This window comes from Gymnogyps californianus, chromosome 1 (assembly GCF_018139145.2).
Source record: "Gymnogyps californianus isolate 813 chromosome 1, ASM1813914v2, whole genome shotgun sequence".
In the NCBI taxonomy this organism is placed as follows: domain Eukaryota; kingdom Metazoa; phylum Chordata; class Aves; order Accipitriformes; family Cathartidae; genus Gymnogyps; species Gymnogyps californianus.
In genome coordinates, this window is record NC_059471.1 from 33,852,729 (window position 1) to 33,870,118 (window position 17,390).

At 37.0% G+C, this 17,390-nt stretch overlaps 1 protein-coding gene across 2 annotated transcripts in view; it reads left to right on the forward strand.

Annotated features, from left to right (window-relative positions):
- VWA8 (von Willebrand factor A domain containing 8) overlaps window positions 1-17,390 on the forward strand; it is a 200,726-nt gene that overhangs the window by 67,574 nt on the left and 115,762 nt on the right. For both annotated transcript variants that reach the window (XM_050896862.1, XM_050896870.1), the window contains exons 15-20: window positions 2,964-3,132; window positions 3,482-3,559; window positions 6,847-6,962; window positions 7,837-7,940; window positions 9,988-10,094; window positions 13,261-13,332. In XM_050896862.1, the coding sequence (XP_050752819.1) occupies window positions 2,964-3,132; window positions 3,482-3,559; window positions 6,847-6,962; window positions 7,837-7,940; window positions 9,988-10,094; window positions 13,261-13,332 (646 nt within the window). The remainder of the gene's footprint in view (window positions 1-2,963; window positions 3,133-3,481; window positions 3,560-6,846; window positions 6,963-7,836; window positions 7,941-9,987; window positions 10,095-13,260; window positions 13,333-17,390) is intronic.

Here is a 17,390-nt window from a genome sequence, read left to right on the forward strand (position 1 = left end):
TACCAACTGGAAACCTACAGCAGTGATGTTGTGATATGTCCAAGTCTAGAGAGTACGTCAGTGACTTTTAACTAATATCACCAAGTTAGCTTGCCCTGACTTTGCATCTCCTCTCCTCCCACTTTTCCCCGTGCCCTCCCTAGCTGTTCCCACTGTGCCCTTCAAGTTAGGCAGTGATGTGGAGGTGGTACGAGAGAAATGTTTTCCCTTTACTAGGGACAGCTGACTGCTTCTTGTGTTCGCTAATGGTATTGCAGAAGGACCAGATTGGTCCTTCGAATTTGATGGATTTCTGGAGGAGGGTTGTTTTTCTTCTTAGTAATGGGGGAGGAGGTGAGTCTGGAAGTATATGTATTTATCCTGTCTAGGAAACGTTTTCTTCTATAATAAGGTTGGCTAATGTTCCCTGACCTTCTTTTATGCTTAGTGACAGTGACATTCCCATTGGTTCCTCTTTCATGTGATGTTTTCAGACATGTATTTCTATTTTTATCAATCAGGGACTAGCTTCTAGGCTTATGACATTCAGCTGAGAATAACTCATGCCACCCCCTGTGTTTGCTTTGATACAAGAGACTGCGCTATAATCGCTCTGTTGTATCACAGGTTTATATTTGTGACGAACAAATGAGCCAACTATGCAGTAGATTTGTTAATTTATGTTTAACGGTCATAGTCTGTCTTCAGATTTTCTTGCTTATGCCATCATTTACCCCCTCAATTTAACCAGGTGTCCTGGTTTTGGCTGGGACAGAGTTAACTCTCTTCTTAGGAGCTGGTACAGTGCTGGGTTTTGGATTTAGTGTGAGAATACTGTTGATAACACTCTGATGTTTTAGTTGTTGCTAAGTAGCGCTTATCTTCAGCCAAGGACTTTTCAGTTTCCCATGCTCTGCCAGCAAGCAGGTGTGCAAGAAGCTGGGAGGGAGCAGAGCCAGGACAGCTGACCCAAACTAGCCAAAGGGGTATTCCATACCATGGAACGTCATGCCCAGTATATAAACTGGGGGGAGTTGGCTGGGAGGGGCGGATCGCTGCTCTGGCATCGGTCAGCAGGGGTGGGCATTTGCATTGTGCATCACTGGGGGGTTTTTTGGTTGGTTCCCCCCACCCCCCCCTTCCTTTTTTTGTTATATTCCTTTTCATTACAATTATTATTATTACTATATTTCATTATTATTATTATTGTTAGTATTATATTTTACTTTAGTTATTAAACTGTTCTTATCTCAACCCACGAGTTCTACCTTTCCTGATTCTCTTCCCCATCCCACTGGGAGCGGGTTGGGGACAGGGGGAAGTGAGGGAGCAGCTGTGTGGTGCTTGGCTGCTGACTGGGGTTAAACCACGACACCAGGAAAAATAGTTGCCTCCAAGTGTTCAGATTTCAAATGTAGTAATTTATGTGGAAAATGATATGGTAACAGGCATATCTAGGAATATAAGCTGTCTAATTAAATTTCATTTGCTTTTTTCCAAATTAACGTCTCCTATTTTAATAAGAATGCTGTGAAATTAATTGTTGAAAACAGGCCCTCCTTGCACAATTTGAATGGCTTTTGTATCTGACTTGTTACTCTCTATTATTTCTGCTGCTTCTAGAGATCATGCAGTTGTGCTGATTGATGAGTACCAATGAATTCCCAGTCTGAAGAGGTGATAATATTACATAGATAACGGAGACAAAAGATGTAAAGAAGGCAAAAATACCAAAACCCGAGGCAGCGGTCTTCTACTGCCCTAACACATGCATTTAAAAGTTGTAGATTTAAGTTTGTGTTGATCACAATAAGCCCCCATTATCTTCAGTGGAATCAAATAGGCAAGTGTCTAAGAGATTGTTAGTCACCAAATCCTGCAGTGTGAACTAGGGGACACTGACTGAAGCTAGCAGGTCAGTTCCATAAAGATTTAAAAAATAATAGTAATAAAAGTACCTTTTACAACCATGAACAGTGCATATGTTGCCACAGGAAGTTGTGGAGGCAGATAGGATGAAGACGTTCAGAAAGGGATTAGACGAATTTGTGGGTAAACAGACATTAAAGCAAATAGAGATCTACCCTCCAATGTCTTTGAAGATATGATTGTGGGTCCTGGGAGAGTATGAGGGGGACAGACTACTGGTAGTGGCTAGACTTACGTACTTTCCCCAAGGAGTATCTCCAGCTGTTGTAATCAGAGACAGAACATGTAGTGAGATGGGTAGATTGAAGGACCCAGTAGGGTATTTCTTAAGTTCTTGTAAGTCTTAATCTGCCGTTGGAGGGACTGGTCTCCCCATGCTGACTCTAAAATGAGCCAAGGGTGAGGTGACTGGTTTGGTCCTTGAAGTATAACTTTCAGGAATATTATGAAGTTAGGCATATTAATCCTACCCCAAGAATCTAGGTGATTTTCCAAGGGCCACAAAGAGCATCAGTAAGGGGAATGTTCCTAAACTGTTACTAAATCCAGCTCTTCATGGTATCTAGGCCAATCTCTATAGCGTCATTCTTTCTGCCAGTCTAATTGAGTAAAAGAAGTTACTCATTACTGCAGCTCCAGTAGATCTTGTTCTCTCCCTGATTTGCCTGTGAGACATCCTGCTTTAGGTAAAGCACCTGTAAAAGTTGGTCAGATGAGTAAGATGTGTCCATTTCAGACCTACAATGTGGTAGACTGTAGCTTAGTTGCTGGTATTTGTTCATCTTGAGGCATGCAGGTCCTGTTGCAGATGAGAAGAGGAGACTTGGGTACCCTTCTGAGCATAAAAAAATTGTAAATTTATAAAATTGCAAGTCACATTATGCAGTCTTTGTCTTTTTTTTTTTTTTAAATAAAGTTGCATTGCAAATGATCTGAATAGACTGTGATATGATTCAGTACAATAATTTAATTCTTTTTTTCATCTATTGTAAAAATTAAATTTGATAATCACTGCTTAAGCCAGGTAATGCATTTTTAAACTCTTTTTTTTGTAGGTCTATCTTTCCTATCCATCCTTCTTTCAGAATAGTGGTCTTAGCAGAACCTCCTGTCATTGGAAGTAGTACCCAACAATGGCTAGGTCCAGAGTTTCTGACGCTGTTTCTTTTTCATAATGTTCGATCTTTAAGCAAGAGTGAAGAAGTTGAAGTTATTAAAGAAATGGTAAGTACGTTCAATATTTTAGGCATTTATTGACTATTGCTTATTCAACATGATTATGTACTACATAAAAAATATTTTGCTATTTCAGCATAGCATAAATGAGTCTTCATTTTCAAAGCTTATCAGAGCAGCATATCTGCTTATCTTTTAACGGTATTGATATAAATTAGCATTCCTATTGTGATGTTAAATGATGCTGTAATAGAAAAATGCTCTTTGTCAAAACTGTATTCCTTTTTGGTTGACATAAAGCAACTGCAGCAACTGTATGCTCATTGCATCTAGGTGTAGCTGTATATGGAACTTGCATATCTTGCAGTAAGATTAATACGGTTTTTCTTTCAAGCAGATTCCAAATGTACCCAGTGTTGCTGTGGAGCAGTTGTTGTCATTAACACACAAGCTTCGGGAGACAAATGATGCCACGGTGAGCCCTTTTTTTTTTTTCTTTTTTTTTTTCTTTTTTTAAAATTTACTTTCTTCTACTGTGACTGTTTGTTTTACTAAAGGCTGGGTGAAGCATGCTAAGCTATAGTGTTATTTCAAAGGTTGCCTAACTGGAAAACCAGCCCCAGAAAATTATTGCTGGCAATTACTGCACCGCATACTGTAAACTTTTTTGATTTATGATGTACGTTTTTAGAATCTGCATAAGTAAAGCTTTTAGGAAATTGCCCGAATCCCAGAGAAGTCAGGCAGAACAGTACCCATGTTGTCGGTGGGTTTAGATACATGGCTCACAGTGAAACATGCTTGTTGAGGTGCCTTTTGAATAGGTATGGATATAATCATGTGTGTCCAGATATTTTTTGATTACTTCGCTTTAGTCATTGGAACTTTGATAGCTGAAATTATTGGGGCTTTTGGGGCAATGGGAACTACCTAGCCATTATAAAATGCCAATGGGCAACAATGAAGACTCAGAAAAGGGAAAGCTCCAGAACTCCTGGCTGCATTACTGCTACAGGCTATTCTATTAAAGCAATCTTGTCAAGCAAAATAAGTTCTGCTGACATAGTAACCACAAAAATTGTTTAAAAAGATACAGTCAAATCATGGTGAAAAGAAAGAGAAATTATTGCTATGGTAACTAAAGCACTGGATGTTTTTAATGTAACTAAAATGTATAACATTTTTAGTAGATTCCAGCAGTTTAGCTGGTATGCAAATGTAATCCGTTCTCCTTCAGTTTTCATGATTTTAACATGGGTAATAGTTTTTACAGTATTACTATTTAAGAAGCTGAGAGAGGCTGTTAGGCTCTTCTGAGCTTAAAAAAAGTAAGTAAAGAGGTTGATGTTTAGGTACACCTTTGGGACAGTGGTGGTGTTATTATCTATTTAGCTTCCTACACCTAATGTATAAATGTATTAGTTTTGACATACTTGGAGACATACCATGCCTGGACAGAGCATTACAAAAATCCTTTCCAGATATGTGGATGTTTATAACATTGTGAAATATCTAAATGAAGTATAGGATGTTGGATGAGAAGTGAGTCACAGTATGGATTGAGGGAAGATTCTTGTAGATCAGCAGTGACATGAGACATGTTGGGAATAGCACACCTGTGTAGAGAGCTGAAATGTGTGCCTTAGGTATGTCAGGCTATTTATAGAGTTGCCTAAGTAAGCCAGCCTCTGCCAGAGATTATCCTGAAATATTAACCATTGTTTAAAGTGATTTTGTTAACAATAGAATACCTGTAGACTATTCAGCCTGTGGGCGTTGTCTGCGTCATTGTAATTGTTTGCTTGATTTACAATAGAATCTAGAGACCGCAGTCAAGATCCTGTTGAATTAGATGCCTCATAGGTATATATTACAAAGACTGTCACTAACCCAATTTTGAGAGTTGTTCAATATAAAATATAAAAAAAAAACAGGTAAGAGAAAAGAGGAAATTTTGTTCCCAAAATTTTAACTGCCAGTTGCAAATATTCAGAAGATGTGATACAGCTTTTCCTCTGTGGTCCTGTCCTCTATGCTTGCTTATTTCACTGCAGGATCTGATGCTATATATTATTTAGACTTTAAAATGCCCATGTCCTTAGAGATTGGATTTGCCAAGGTGGCACAATGTATGAAATACACTACCTCAGTTACTATGCCCAGCTGCCATTCTTCATCAGTGCAGTCCCACAGGTTGTGACTTAGGAGGATTGCTTACCTGCCAAAACTTACTCTACTTAGGAACCTTTCAGCTGTTTAAGATACTTCTGGAAAGAGAATATAATCTCCAAAGGCAGCGAGGGTTCTGGCTAGTGAGCAGGGGTAACAAGGATACAGCACTCACCCCTCTCCCTTGCCCATGCTTCACACATAGCTGAGTAGGTCTTGAAATATGCCATCATTTACATCACAGTGTCCATAATGCTGAGTGGTAAACTACGATGGTTCAGAAGATGCTTCACAATCTTCTGTCAATGAAAGCAGGAGGAGCAGGAGTAGTAATCTTTGCAGTTAGCCCAATCTAAATCATTCTTGCTCATTGCTCAGAGCTATGCTAAAAAATATTATCCTTTGCTTTCTCAGCATTTGAGAAAAGTTTTGTACAATTTCATAGAACTTTTTTTTTTTAAATATTAATGCCTGTTTGTCAAAACTGCAGTTTTCCAGGGTAAAGAATTGATGTTAAGACATTTCTCATGCTTAAAAGTTATTAAGGGGGGGAAAAGGCTCTGAAATTCATAAAGTGTTGCTTTTCTCTTTTTTTTTTTTTTTTCCCCTGGATGGCAAATTTCAGGATTTTTCCCAATTGAAACAGCATAATATAGTAAGATAATTGTAATGCAGTTAGAAATTATTTATATGAACCAAAACAAAACGTTTTGAAATTACCTAATTAAAATATTTCACTTGACCCAGGCAAAGCATGGCGTGACTTATCAGATCACGCTTGTTATGTGTTTCCTGCTAAAATAAGGAACCTATTTGTATTAGATACCTTCATCCGGTAGATATAATTACAGAATGATTTCTTTCTCAGTGTTCATATCTCTCTTTAAATACATGGTCACTTGTTTTGGGTTTTTGTTTGTTGTTTTTTTTAATTTTGCTGTATCTGTTTGAGGTCTGCCTTCCCAGGCATTGAATCATTTTTGTAACTCTTTGCTGAATCATGTCCAGGTTTTAGCATTTATTTTAACATGTGGACAACAGAAAAGGACAGAGTGTTCCAGTAACGGCCCGCCCAGAAGGCGTGTGCAGAGGTGATACAATCTCCTTACTGCTGCTCAGTGTTGTCTTGTTTATACGTCCAAGAATCCTGCCAGACCCTTTTGCCAGAACATTACATGTGGAGCTCATATTCAGTTTGTGAAGAGCAGATGAGTTTTTAGGACGTTGATCCTTTTACAGTGGCTAACCTCCTTTTTGTTGTTAATATTGTTTAGTGTTAGGTTTTATATAGCGAATAAAATTCAGTTATCAGCACAGTTTTCTTCCTGTTGCTTATCAAGTGAAATCATAAGGCTGATCTTTTGATGACATCATGATTTCCACGGCAGTGAATTACTGCAATAAATACAGAGTTACAAGCTTGCAGATGAAAAAGCACAAGCTGCTGTAGGAGGCAGAAAGCACCTATGAATTAGGAGCACAGTTGAAATAATGCCTTTTGGATTACTTTTTTCTCCTGACTTGTTTGGTTTAAATCCCTGAGATCCAGTCCCAGAGATCAAATAATTAAACTACCTTGGTTTTTTTTGACAGGCACAGTCACTGGCTTCATCTTTATCTACTCGACAACTATTGCGAATTTGTCGTCGACTGTCACAACATCCAGATGAAAGCCTTTACTATGCTGTTAATAAAGCCTGCCTTTCCAGGTAGAAGTGCTAATTTTGGTGGAAGTTCAAGAGCTTTTTGGTCAGTTGCTAACATGCAAGATAGTTTTTAATGCGTTTTAGTAGATAATACAATTGCTGTTTTGCTCCTCAAAGTCTGTCATTTCTTTAGAAGTATTTCTGTGGTATTCTCAAACCTAGGAGGTAGGTAGAAATGACTTTGTACTCCTTTTCTCATCTTTTTGGAGATATTTCATTACATTATGTAAACTAGGTCACCATTATCAGCATTACCTCACTGTCTCAAAACACTCAAAGTGGAGTTATATTAATGTCTAGTATGACTAGATGTTTGGTGGAGGCTTGGTTTCAGTTCTAAAGTCTGTATATAGAAAAGTTATGAACATCTAGGTTTTTTGGTTGTTTTCATCCCAAAAGAAAACAAATTGTAATTATCAAAAGGTTTGGAAAACTGAAAGGGCCTAGTTCTGGACACCTCAGAGCTTACTCTTTCTCTTTGGAACCTGGGGTCCGAGTAAACTCAGTCAAGAGAAAAGGTATTTCCAAAAAAACGTTGTTTCTATTGTAGCTCTTACTGGCAGTGGAATGAGGACATTACATACTTCCAGTCCTAATCCATCCTACATTACAACCCTGTTGCAATATTCAATAACACTGAAGCCTTTTAAAATGAGCATGCAGCTACAAATGTAGTTCATTGCCTATGGAAGAAGCTCAGTTTCTCTCCTTAGGGATAGGTGAAATGTTGAAGACTATTTGAGTGTGAAAGGAACAGACATTCAGGGTTTGGAGGTCCAAGTCAAGCTTCATACTGATTTTAGATTACAGAAAATACTGAAAACTTTTTAAAAAAATTCCTTAAAATGCAACCTCCCTATTGTTTTTCTTCATTTAGGTTTTTACCAAACCTTGCCAGATCAGCTTTACATAAAAATCTGCAGGATTCTGGTATTGAGACAAGTTCAGATGACATGAAACTAGAGGAAAAGGATTACACATGTAAGCTTCTGCCAGCTTTTCTCCTGCTCTTCATGAATGTTACTCAGACAGTTGAGCATATAAAGGTGTATTAATTATCCTCAAAATTAAATGTAGTTTGCTCCAGTTATATCCCTTTGACTTTGTTCTATCAGAATGCAGTGCTGCTCTCAGTATGTTGATACTTTTGTATTGTCTGCTGTATTCCCAGCTCATGGAATTTTGTTCTCCATCATGTTTAAGTGTTTCTCAGTCTATAAGATCCATGGCCTCAGGCTTTCTTGGACCGCTCTTTTTTTTGCACGTGCCCCCCCCCCAATAACTACACTTCTGTACAGTTAAAGCCTTTGTTTGATGTTAATATTTCTCTGTTTTTTACCATCGCCTTCTTTCTCTCCACTGTTAAAATCAACGTTTTTCTTATTGAGACTCTTGTAAAAGTCTTGGGTTATGTTTTGCTTTCATTTGGGTACACACTTCTTTGTTAGTTTCCCTTCTTTTTATTCTCTTTCAATTGCTGTGGTTGTTACATGTCACCTTTATTGAGCAGGTCTTTGTTTCTTTACCTGATCCAACTTGTACTCATTTGCAGTAGCCTTCAGTGCTATGCATATATTTCTCTTCTGCCATTTTTCTCACTTCTGCTTTCTCATTCCTGCATGACCTCTGGTCTTCATGCTAGCTGCATATCTTTTCATATCTTCTGTCAGGCAGCACACTTTGAGCAATTTGCCATTTTCCATTCACTAAACTTTTCCTTTACTTCACCAGTGTTATCTCTGTTGTCATTCTTCTGTATGTTTTCTCAATTTTGTGATGTATTTGACTTCTGTGTTTTTACTGTTAGTTCTTTGCAATAGTAAACACATCTTTGGTTTTAATTAATATAGATTCTGTTTTTATAGATCTTATTTATGTGTGTGCATATATAAAAATTTATATGTAAATACAGATATATTAATGTATCTATACAGTATAATGCATATGTGCAGCCATAAGTATGTGTATATACATATATACACACATATACATATGCAGTCATCCATGTATTATTATATCTGTATTTGCATTTTTTGTATATATAAAAACTATATATATAAAATAATTTGAACTCTTGCCAGTTGTGTGATGCTACCTGCTTACTATTCTTTTTTTTATCTGAATACATCCCTTGAATTTTCTTTATGTTTCTCTGTTTCATGCCATAAAGATAGAACCATATAGAATAATAGGTGAACAACTAGAAACATCTGTCTAGAAATCGGGCTATTTTCAGTTTTACACCATACCAGATTAAGAAATTAGTGGAAAAAAAATTATTAGTCTTTTATTGCACACTATTATTATTTACACTTAGTTGTTATTTTCCTAAGGACAGAATTTATGGTTCTTTTGATCTAAGAAATTTTTCTAATGTACTTTTTCTCTCAGAGCTGTAGCTGAAGGTTATTTCAATGAGTGCAAATTTAGCCAGTTTTCACCAAAATGTTGAATGTGTCCACGTTCTGCCATTAACCCATTTGAGCAAAAATGCAGTGCTGAAAGGGAGAATCAACAGTGACTCTATACTGTTGTGGTGGGTTTGCCCCAGCTCTCAGCCGAACATCCACACAGCCGCTTGCTCACTCCCCTCCACACCCCACTCCCCAGTGGGACAGGGAGAGAGAACAGGGAGAATGAGAGTGAGAAAACTTGTGGGTTGAGGAAATGTAGCCTAACGATATTAGTGATATTCCAATAATAAAATGAGAGTATGAAGTTAAACCAAGGCAGCAGTCACAACTTCTAGTGTTTCTTATGGTACTTTTCCCATAAGATCACTTATTCGTCATTTATTGTAATAGACTTCTCTGCAATTTTAAAGAGAATTCAAATTCATGATAATGCAACGTCTTGTTAACAGATACTCTTTCAAGCATTCTCTTTCTTTAGATAGAAATCATTTACTGCAACCCACAGCATTGTTAAAATTTGTAAATTGTCACTTGCAAGTGTTGGGGGTTGATTGCATGTCTGCTCAGAGGATGCTGTAAGTAATGCATTTGCTTGTTTCCTGAAAAATATCTAGGTGAAATAAACAATGGGATTCTGAAGATAGGGTCTGTGACGATGCCAATTTATAACTCAACCGAGAAGATGAAAGTGCCTGATGTTTTGTTTTATGAAAATGCACAAGTAAGTACGAAACTCTGGCTTCTGAGGTACAAAAAGTTTGTTAAATGTGTACTAATGTGCATGCTCATATATATTAAATAACGTACTAACTAGATTTTAAGGGTATATTTCTGAAGTAGTTTCTTCAGGATTTGATGCTCATTTCAGATGTGTCTTCACCATCCCTTTGCGAAGAGATTGTAACAATCCTGTTGAACATTCATAAAATACAAAGTAACAGCGACTGAAACTAAATTTTATTTAGAATGATTTGATCAGATGTTGTGTTGAGTGATTTCCCCCCCCCCCCCCCCTCGCTACTGCTGGACTGATCCACTCTTAGGGCTGGATTATTGATTCCATCCTGAGACCATGTTTTACATGCTTGTCACATGAAGTTGTACCTGCCTTTTATTAGAATTAACACTGCATGTTTGAAAAGGAAGGCGAAGAGTAATTAGTTAGTGATCAGTTAATTGGCTATTAATTATTTATTTTAATTAGTTTAGCTTATTAATTAGTCATTAGTGTTATTAGTGTTAATTAGTTCATAGTAGTGAAGAGTAAGAGTAATTAGTGAACACAATAAAAGGGAAGGGCTTGATGACTGGTTCTTTTGGTTTTTGTTTCCCCCCACCCCTTTTGTAGAGGGAGGTGTACTGCAGCTTTCTTCTCTATCTGGCGTGGAAGCCTCAAAACTGTCAGACAAGGATATCCTTAGCAAGAGAATTACCCTCTGAGTTACCTTTAGAATATTTTGCCTCTGAAAGACAACACTGATAGCGTGTTCTTGTGAAATATTTTTCTTTTAGGGGCCTGGTGTGGGTTTGCTTACTTTTTCTTTCCTATTCTTTTTTCCTCCCTCGCTTGCAATTTCTCCACAGAAAGACTATGCTATGTGGGTATCACCTACTGAAGGTGATGACAGGCTGTGCAAGGGGAACAGATGACAGTCGTCTTCATCTTCCCCACTAACATTTCATGTGAGATTTTGTTCTGTGTTGCCATTTCGGTGAAGTACTTAGTTTGGGTCTGTTGGAAATGAAATCCTGGGTCTTGCTAGGACTTACATCTGCGTTGCTTTTTCCACCTTCTTGCTTACAGCTTCAGAAAACTGTGTTCAACAATGAACAACCTGTGTTCAGGTATTATGCATCTGTTTTATTTAGGCAACGTCTGTTAAAAATGCTGCAGAGAACGAACTGCTCTGTCTCTGGTAGCTAGGCACTCTGAATGCTGAAGGAAACAATGAAATACCAGTCAGGATAGCCGTTCCCATTTCTAAATGAATTCTACCCTTATTTTCTGTATTGCTAGTTTGTAGTTTGGTCATTCAGGTGCTGTAATGATCGTTTAGCAAAACCTGCTGGAGAACACATTTGATTTATAAGTCTAGTGCAATACTTCCTCTCCGTTATCGGAAAAACTACAAAAATAAACCGAAACAGAGAAAAAAATATATCCTCAGCCCTTTTGCAGTGCTGCACAATGTAATGAAATACATAGTTTTTGCCTCTGCGTGTTTGGTCTTGAAACATTTCATGTTCCAGTGGAATCTGACATTGCCGTGGAACATTGCTGTTGGTCCACTACAAATGGCAAAGGGATGGAAATAATTTTTAGGTGATATGCCAAATGCCACTTTCAAGCCAGGCTTTGGATTGATGGAGTTGACATGATATTGATGTGTCTACTTACAAGTCTTTTGTGTAAATAATTAATCTGAAATGTCTGCATGCATCCTAATACAATGCTAATTTAGGTCCTGGTGCGAAAAAAAAGAAAAAAAAGTATCAATACATAATATCCCTCTGGGAATTGGTGCATATTTGTGCAATTTAGGATAAAAAAAGAAGTCATCAGAAGGAAGTATTCATGCCTTAGCAATAAAATAAAAAATGTAGTCAATGTGTGTGGTAAAACTGAATTCCTAGAATTTATGCTGTATCTGGTCAAAGTTACTCTCATCAGTTATAAATTTCCAGTGTATACACATGCCAGAAAATATAGTAATTTGCCTTGAAGTCCTCTCCTTAAATTGTGTATTGAGTATTCAGTAGTCTTTTGACATGCCTGGTTAGGCTTTTGTGGTATTAAGCTGTTTCTTCCCCCACCCCCAGCCTCTGTTCTGGAGAGATTTGGAAACCTAAAACATCTTTCACACAGTTAGAAACTGAGCATTTCTATGCTCAGAAATTACAGGCAAGCTACTGATTTTTTTTTTTTTTAAATCAAGTACTAGAGATGAGATGATAATGTGAAAAAAATATATCTGTTTATCTAAAGGCAAGCATTCATTTCTCTAAGTAGGTTGTCTGACCTACTTACAGATGACCTATTTTTACTAGATACAGTGGAGAAATATACACGACTTTATTGCGAGTAAAGTAGTCTGCATTGCCACATTATCCTTAAATCCTTTCGATCCTTTTAAACAAATTAGTTGTCAGGAGCAAAATAAGGTTAAATGATGTACAGTGTGTGTTACTTTTTATGATATTGGATATGTGTAAAATACACGTCAAGCACTGGCTTCAATTAGGCAGTCTAATTTAAAAGTTGTAAGGCACATAATAAACACTTTTAGACTTGAGCTTGCATTTTCCTATCTTTGTTTTCCTTGAAAATAAAGTTTGATTAGAATAGAAAAGTGTATTTGTCATTAAGCTAGACCTGGTGTTTAATCTTTAATAAAATAAATGTGTATAATTTATGTATTCATGTCAACTGCCTTTTATTCCCTCTGTCTGGTTTCTGTAAAGTTCTACCAGGATACATTTTGCTTCCTCCCAGTACAATTGCTGGAAAATTGTCATACACATATTAATGAAAGTTTTTACACTCTGGGTGACAAGCATTCAACTAGGCTAAAAGGAAATGCATGAGGAGTGATTACGGAGAATTAAATATATTTAGGGAAATCAGGCACCCACAGTCAGTTGGAGCAGGGGAAGTACATAAAGAGAGTTAGTATTTTTGTTTCATTGTTTTAGTCACTGGATAGATTGCCCCTGCTTTTATTGGATGAGAGACTCTTGCTATGAAATAAATAGCTGTAAGTATAAAGTTCAAAAAATTTTGGCCCCAAATCCTGAAAGTAAAGTTCCTGTTGTACTACTATCATTAGTGAATGCATAAACTTGAGAGTATAAAAACAGAGGTGAAAATTATGTTTTTGTTTCTCTAGCACATGATGGTAATGGAAGATATGCTAAAGGACTTTCTGCTAGGAGAACATCTTCTTTTAGTTGGCAATCAGGTGAGTTAAACACCTCTTACAATGCATGGAACAAACTCATTATTTAATAATGAAAGTAAATCTCTGTTTTGCTTCATTGAAATTGCATTCATTTGTGCTACTGAGGTATTTGACCCTTTTTTTGATTCTTTATCTACTAGTGTCTGTGGGTTTTATGGGCACATATCTGTGGAAAAAGTAAATGCCTTAAATATTTTTTTACATTGCTATCAGAGTAAAAAGTCAAAACATTAATAGTTATATGTAACATCATTACCATTAAAATCTTCAGTTAATGGCTTTGGTTATCATTCTTGACTATGTATCAAACCTCTCCTTTAAAATCTCCAATGGTAGATAAGAGGTGTACACATAAGTGTTATCTAAATCTTATTTATTGATAGCAAAATAATAGTTTTCTCTAAATGAGATACAGATTCACTTTATTCTTTGGCTAGTATCTTGTTGATGGAGACTTTATTGGTGAGATCGTGGGGGCTGTTGTGTTCTTTTAGTTGGTCGTTGCTGTTTTGTGACACCTTCTAACAGTTTATAGACTCCCCAAGAGGAGGTATGGGCAGATGTTCTCCAATTGGGTATGTTTGAAAGCCTTTGTTCTTCAGAACCATCTGAAACTATTACTGGAACTGTTAGGTGACTTGAACAGAATTACACACTTTGCCAGTTAGCTCTGAAAAAAAAAAGAGAGCTTGTGTTATTATTTCTATATGTTTGAAGTGTTCAGGAAAGTGATACTTCCCAAGCTACCGGGTTGGTTTTTCCCTCATAAATTAATTTCCCTTTACTTTAGCTTTCCTTTAGCAAGGATACAATAATTTTCTAGCAGATGTTTCTCTTTATGTTTTGCTATAGCCTTTGGAAAAAGTCTAACACAAAACACTAATGGTCTAACCTACATGGCAAGGAATATAAAATGCTAATTGTTATGAATGTGCATATATTAAAATTACAGTGTACAGTTACATACAGTCTCATCTGTTTAGAGTCCTTGTTAACAGCTTGAATTTACAAAGATGTTGTACTTGAAACCTCTGTAGACTTTTGCTGGATGATGGTAGCTTCTCCCAAAAGGTTTCATCTATTCATAAATTGAAATGAATCTATTTCATTTATGAAATAAGATCTATTTATTCTATTTCATAAACAATGCTCTCTATGCCAGCTTCTGAGCTGGTATGGAAAATGTTATATAGTGCAGATTGCCTACAGGACCTGCTGTCAGGGAATAGCAAGAGTGGGCTGCTCTACAGGGGAATGGAGGCAGGGACAGTGTCCTTAAAGACAAGGTTCGCAGTCCCACAGTGTCCAGGCAAGAAGAGCAGGTCTGGGGACAGCAGCCATGGTCAGCCAAGTGCCCAGTGGCTGCCAGTCAGGTCCGTGGTGATGAGGCAGGTCTGAGGTCAAGCTGGGAAGTCAAGTCAGCAGGTCCAGGCTGGGATCAGCAAGGTACAGGGCCAGGCACAGCATCGCCGCAGTGTAGGTTGGGAAGGAGCTGAGGAAAGGGCCTGAGTGTAAATGCAGCTCCCAAGCCATGGGGGGCAAAGGGGACCCCAGTGAGGCAGCAACACCATGTCAGAGCTGACCTTGAACACAGACAAGTAAAACCCTAGGTGGGGGGGAAGAGCTTGCAGAGCCTGGTGGTGCACTCAGGGCCCCGACACATGCTTCATAAGTTGTACCAATTTGGCAAAAAAGACTATGCGAGTACAATTTTTAGGGTATAAGGTATTTTCCCAGCAGTGGTATACTCATCTTTAATAATTTAATATGTGCCACATTTTCTCCAAGCTTATGAAACTCTAATTGAAGACAGTGTTAAAAGTTTTAACGGGGTTGAAGTATTGGAACATTCTGCTTTGATTCTAGACATCAGCTGGTCTGTACCATTAAGTTGGAAAATCGATTGATTTGCTGCGGTTTCTCTTTGGCAAATCAGTAATACTTACAGATTTTGGTTTTTAATTGCTAACATACTTCTGAGTACTTTCAGGTTTACTCTTTACTAATTTGTTCCACTGTTTTTATGTGTGACTAAGAAAAGGCCAACTGGCCTTTTCTTTTTGAAATACTGTTTTTAAGTTTGAGTGCTGTATTTGCCATTCTGCAGTCTTTTGGGACCACGCCAATCATCCTTGATTTCTCAGGGATGATCACTAACCATTTAGAAATTGCTTGGCTAATTCCTTAAATATATTACTGTAAATTTCTGCAGCACGTCATAAATCCTGTTCAAGCACTTTAAAAGCAACCATATTACATCAATATGCTTTCATGCTATATGTATAGATACCTTCCCACTGAAGAGCCTCTTTTTGTAAAGTAAATTATTAAAAAATAGGATTTTTTGCTGTTCAGTTACTTTAACAGTTCAGTCTGTAACAAGAAGGTAGGGTTTTATGATTGCTTGATACATATATCAGTGTGTACCCATGTTTTGCATTCGGAAGAAACACATAATGCTTTTGTGTGGAGATACGAAATGCTGTTTTGAGTTCCTTTCTGTTGTCCTTCTTGTTGGTGAATGAGTGAATCATGGAAATTCAGTGTAAATAAATGACAATTCAAATACTCTGAACCTGAGTATTTCAAAATATATGACTAACATCCTTTTGAATGCTTGTGTCATTTCCTAGATATTTAAATGAGTTGGCATATACCTTAGAACATAATTTGGTCCATCAAAATGATGACTATATAAGAGAGTATCTGCGTTCAACTATGATTCAATGTACAAGGCTTGAGCTGTAGTCTTTCTTTTAGAGACTGGATTTGATTTTGCTTTGTTGACTGAATGTGGTTTTCCTCTTTTGCCTCTTTCGTTTTCATAATACATGTACACACACAAAATCCCTGTTAGCTTAAGACCTCTCTCTTTATTTCAAAGTCTGTAAACGTAGTCTCTTTTGTGTATTCTTTTTAGTTAAGAGCTGCCTGGTAAGAGTCCTTTTACCAAGGTTGTTTTCAAGATATGAACTTTGATAATTAGTGTTTGAAATTCAGTAAATGAGAATTAAATTATTTTGGTGGATATTAGGGACTGGCTTCCTTAATGAAACTGAGGAGAATTTGAAGACAAGTGTTTAGATACCACCAGGTATCTTTAGAAGTGTTCAGCTTCTGAAGTAAACTACTTTATAACCCACTTCATTCGTGTGTGTTCCCTGGAGCTTATATGGCCCAGGATTTCACAGCATAAATGTATTACATGAAATATGGCTTCATCTAAATATTTTATTACATTGGTTGTTGTTTTATTTTGGATGCTAACTGGAATGTGCTTCCATTTCATATATAAGCAAACAGGTTTCTTTGGGTCCTTGGGAAAGGCAGTGGATAGATATGAATTTTCAGCTATGAAATAGCTTCCAATTAAAGGAAATGCAAGTACTTTAAATATGGCTTCTGATATTGCTTCTTGAATGAGCCTGTCGTCTGAGTGTGAATGAGACTATCTATGACCATTTATAGTTTCTGAAAGCAACTATAAAGCAGCTTCTTCCTTGGCTGAGAGTAAGCAACTATTTATTACTCTCAAAGCAACAGGCAAACGACAGCAAGAGTCCTGTTTAGTAAAGGTTACTTATTCCAAACTTTGCAGTGACTGTTTATTTAGTCGTTACATATAGCTCCTACAGCTGCTCCCAAGCTTCATGAGACAGATTGGAGTATTTATTCTTACTACAAAGGAAAATTTTTAGGCTGTGTTTTTGTGAATTTTTTCCTGATGGACATTGTGCAGTTCATGGATTGGCCACTACTTGGTATCTTTTACCGTCTCCTTGAATTTCCTATCTTTGGCAAATAGGAGAGAAACTGTGTTAATAAATAGAATTTTTTTATGTGGAAAAACTTGAAAAATAGCAGTGGCTGAAACACTTTTATTTTGTCTTGCAATTTTAAATTTTATATATAACATTTCCCAAATTGTTGCATTTGGAAGTTGTGTAAAGAGAGGTCTTGGATCTTTTCACCTTTATTGGTCATAGGTGAAGTCTTGGCAAACCCTGAAGTTCTAAAATACCTAACCACATGTTAAACAAAATTGAAATATTTTATTT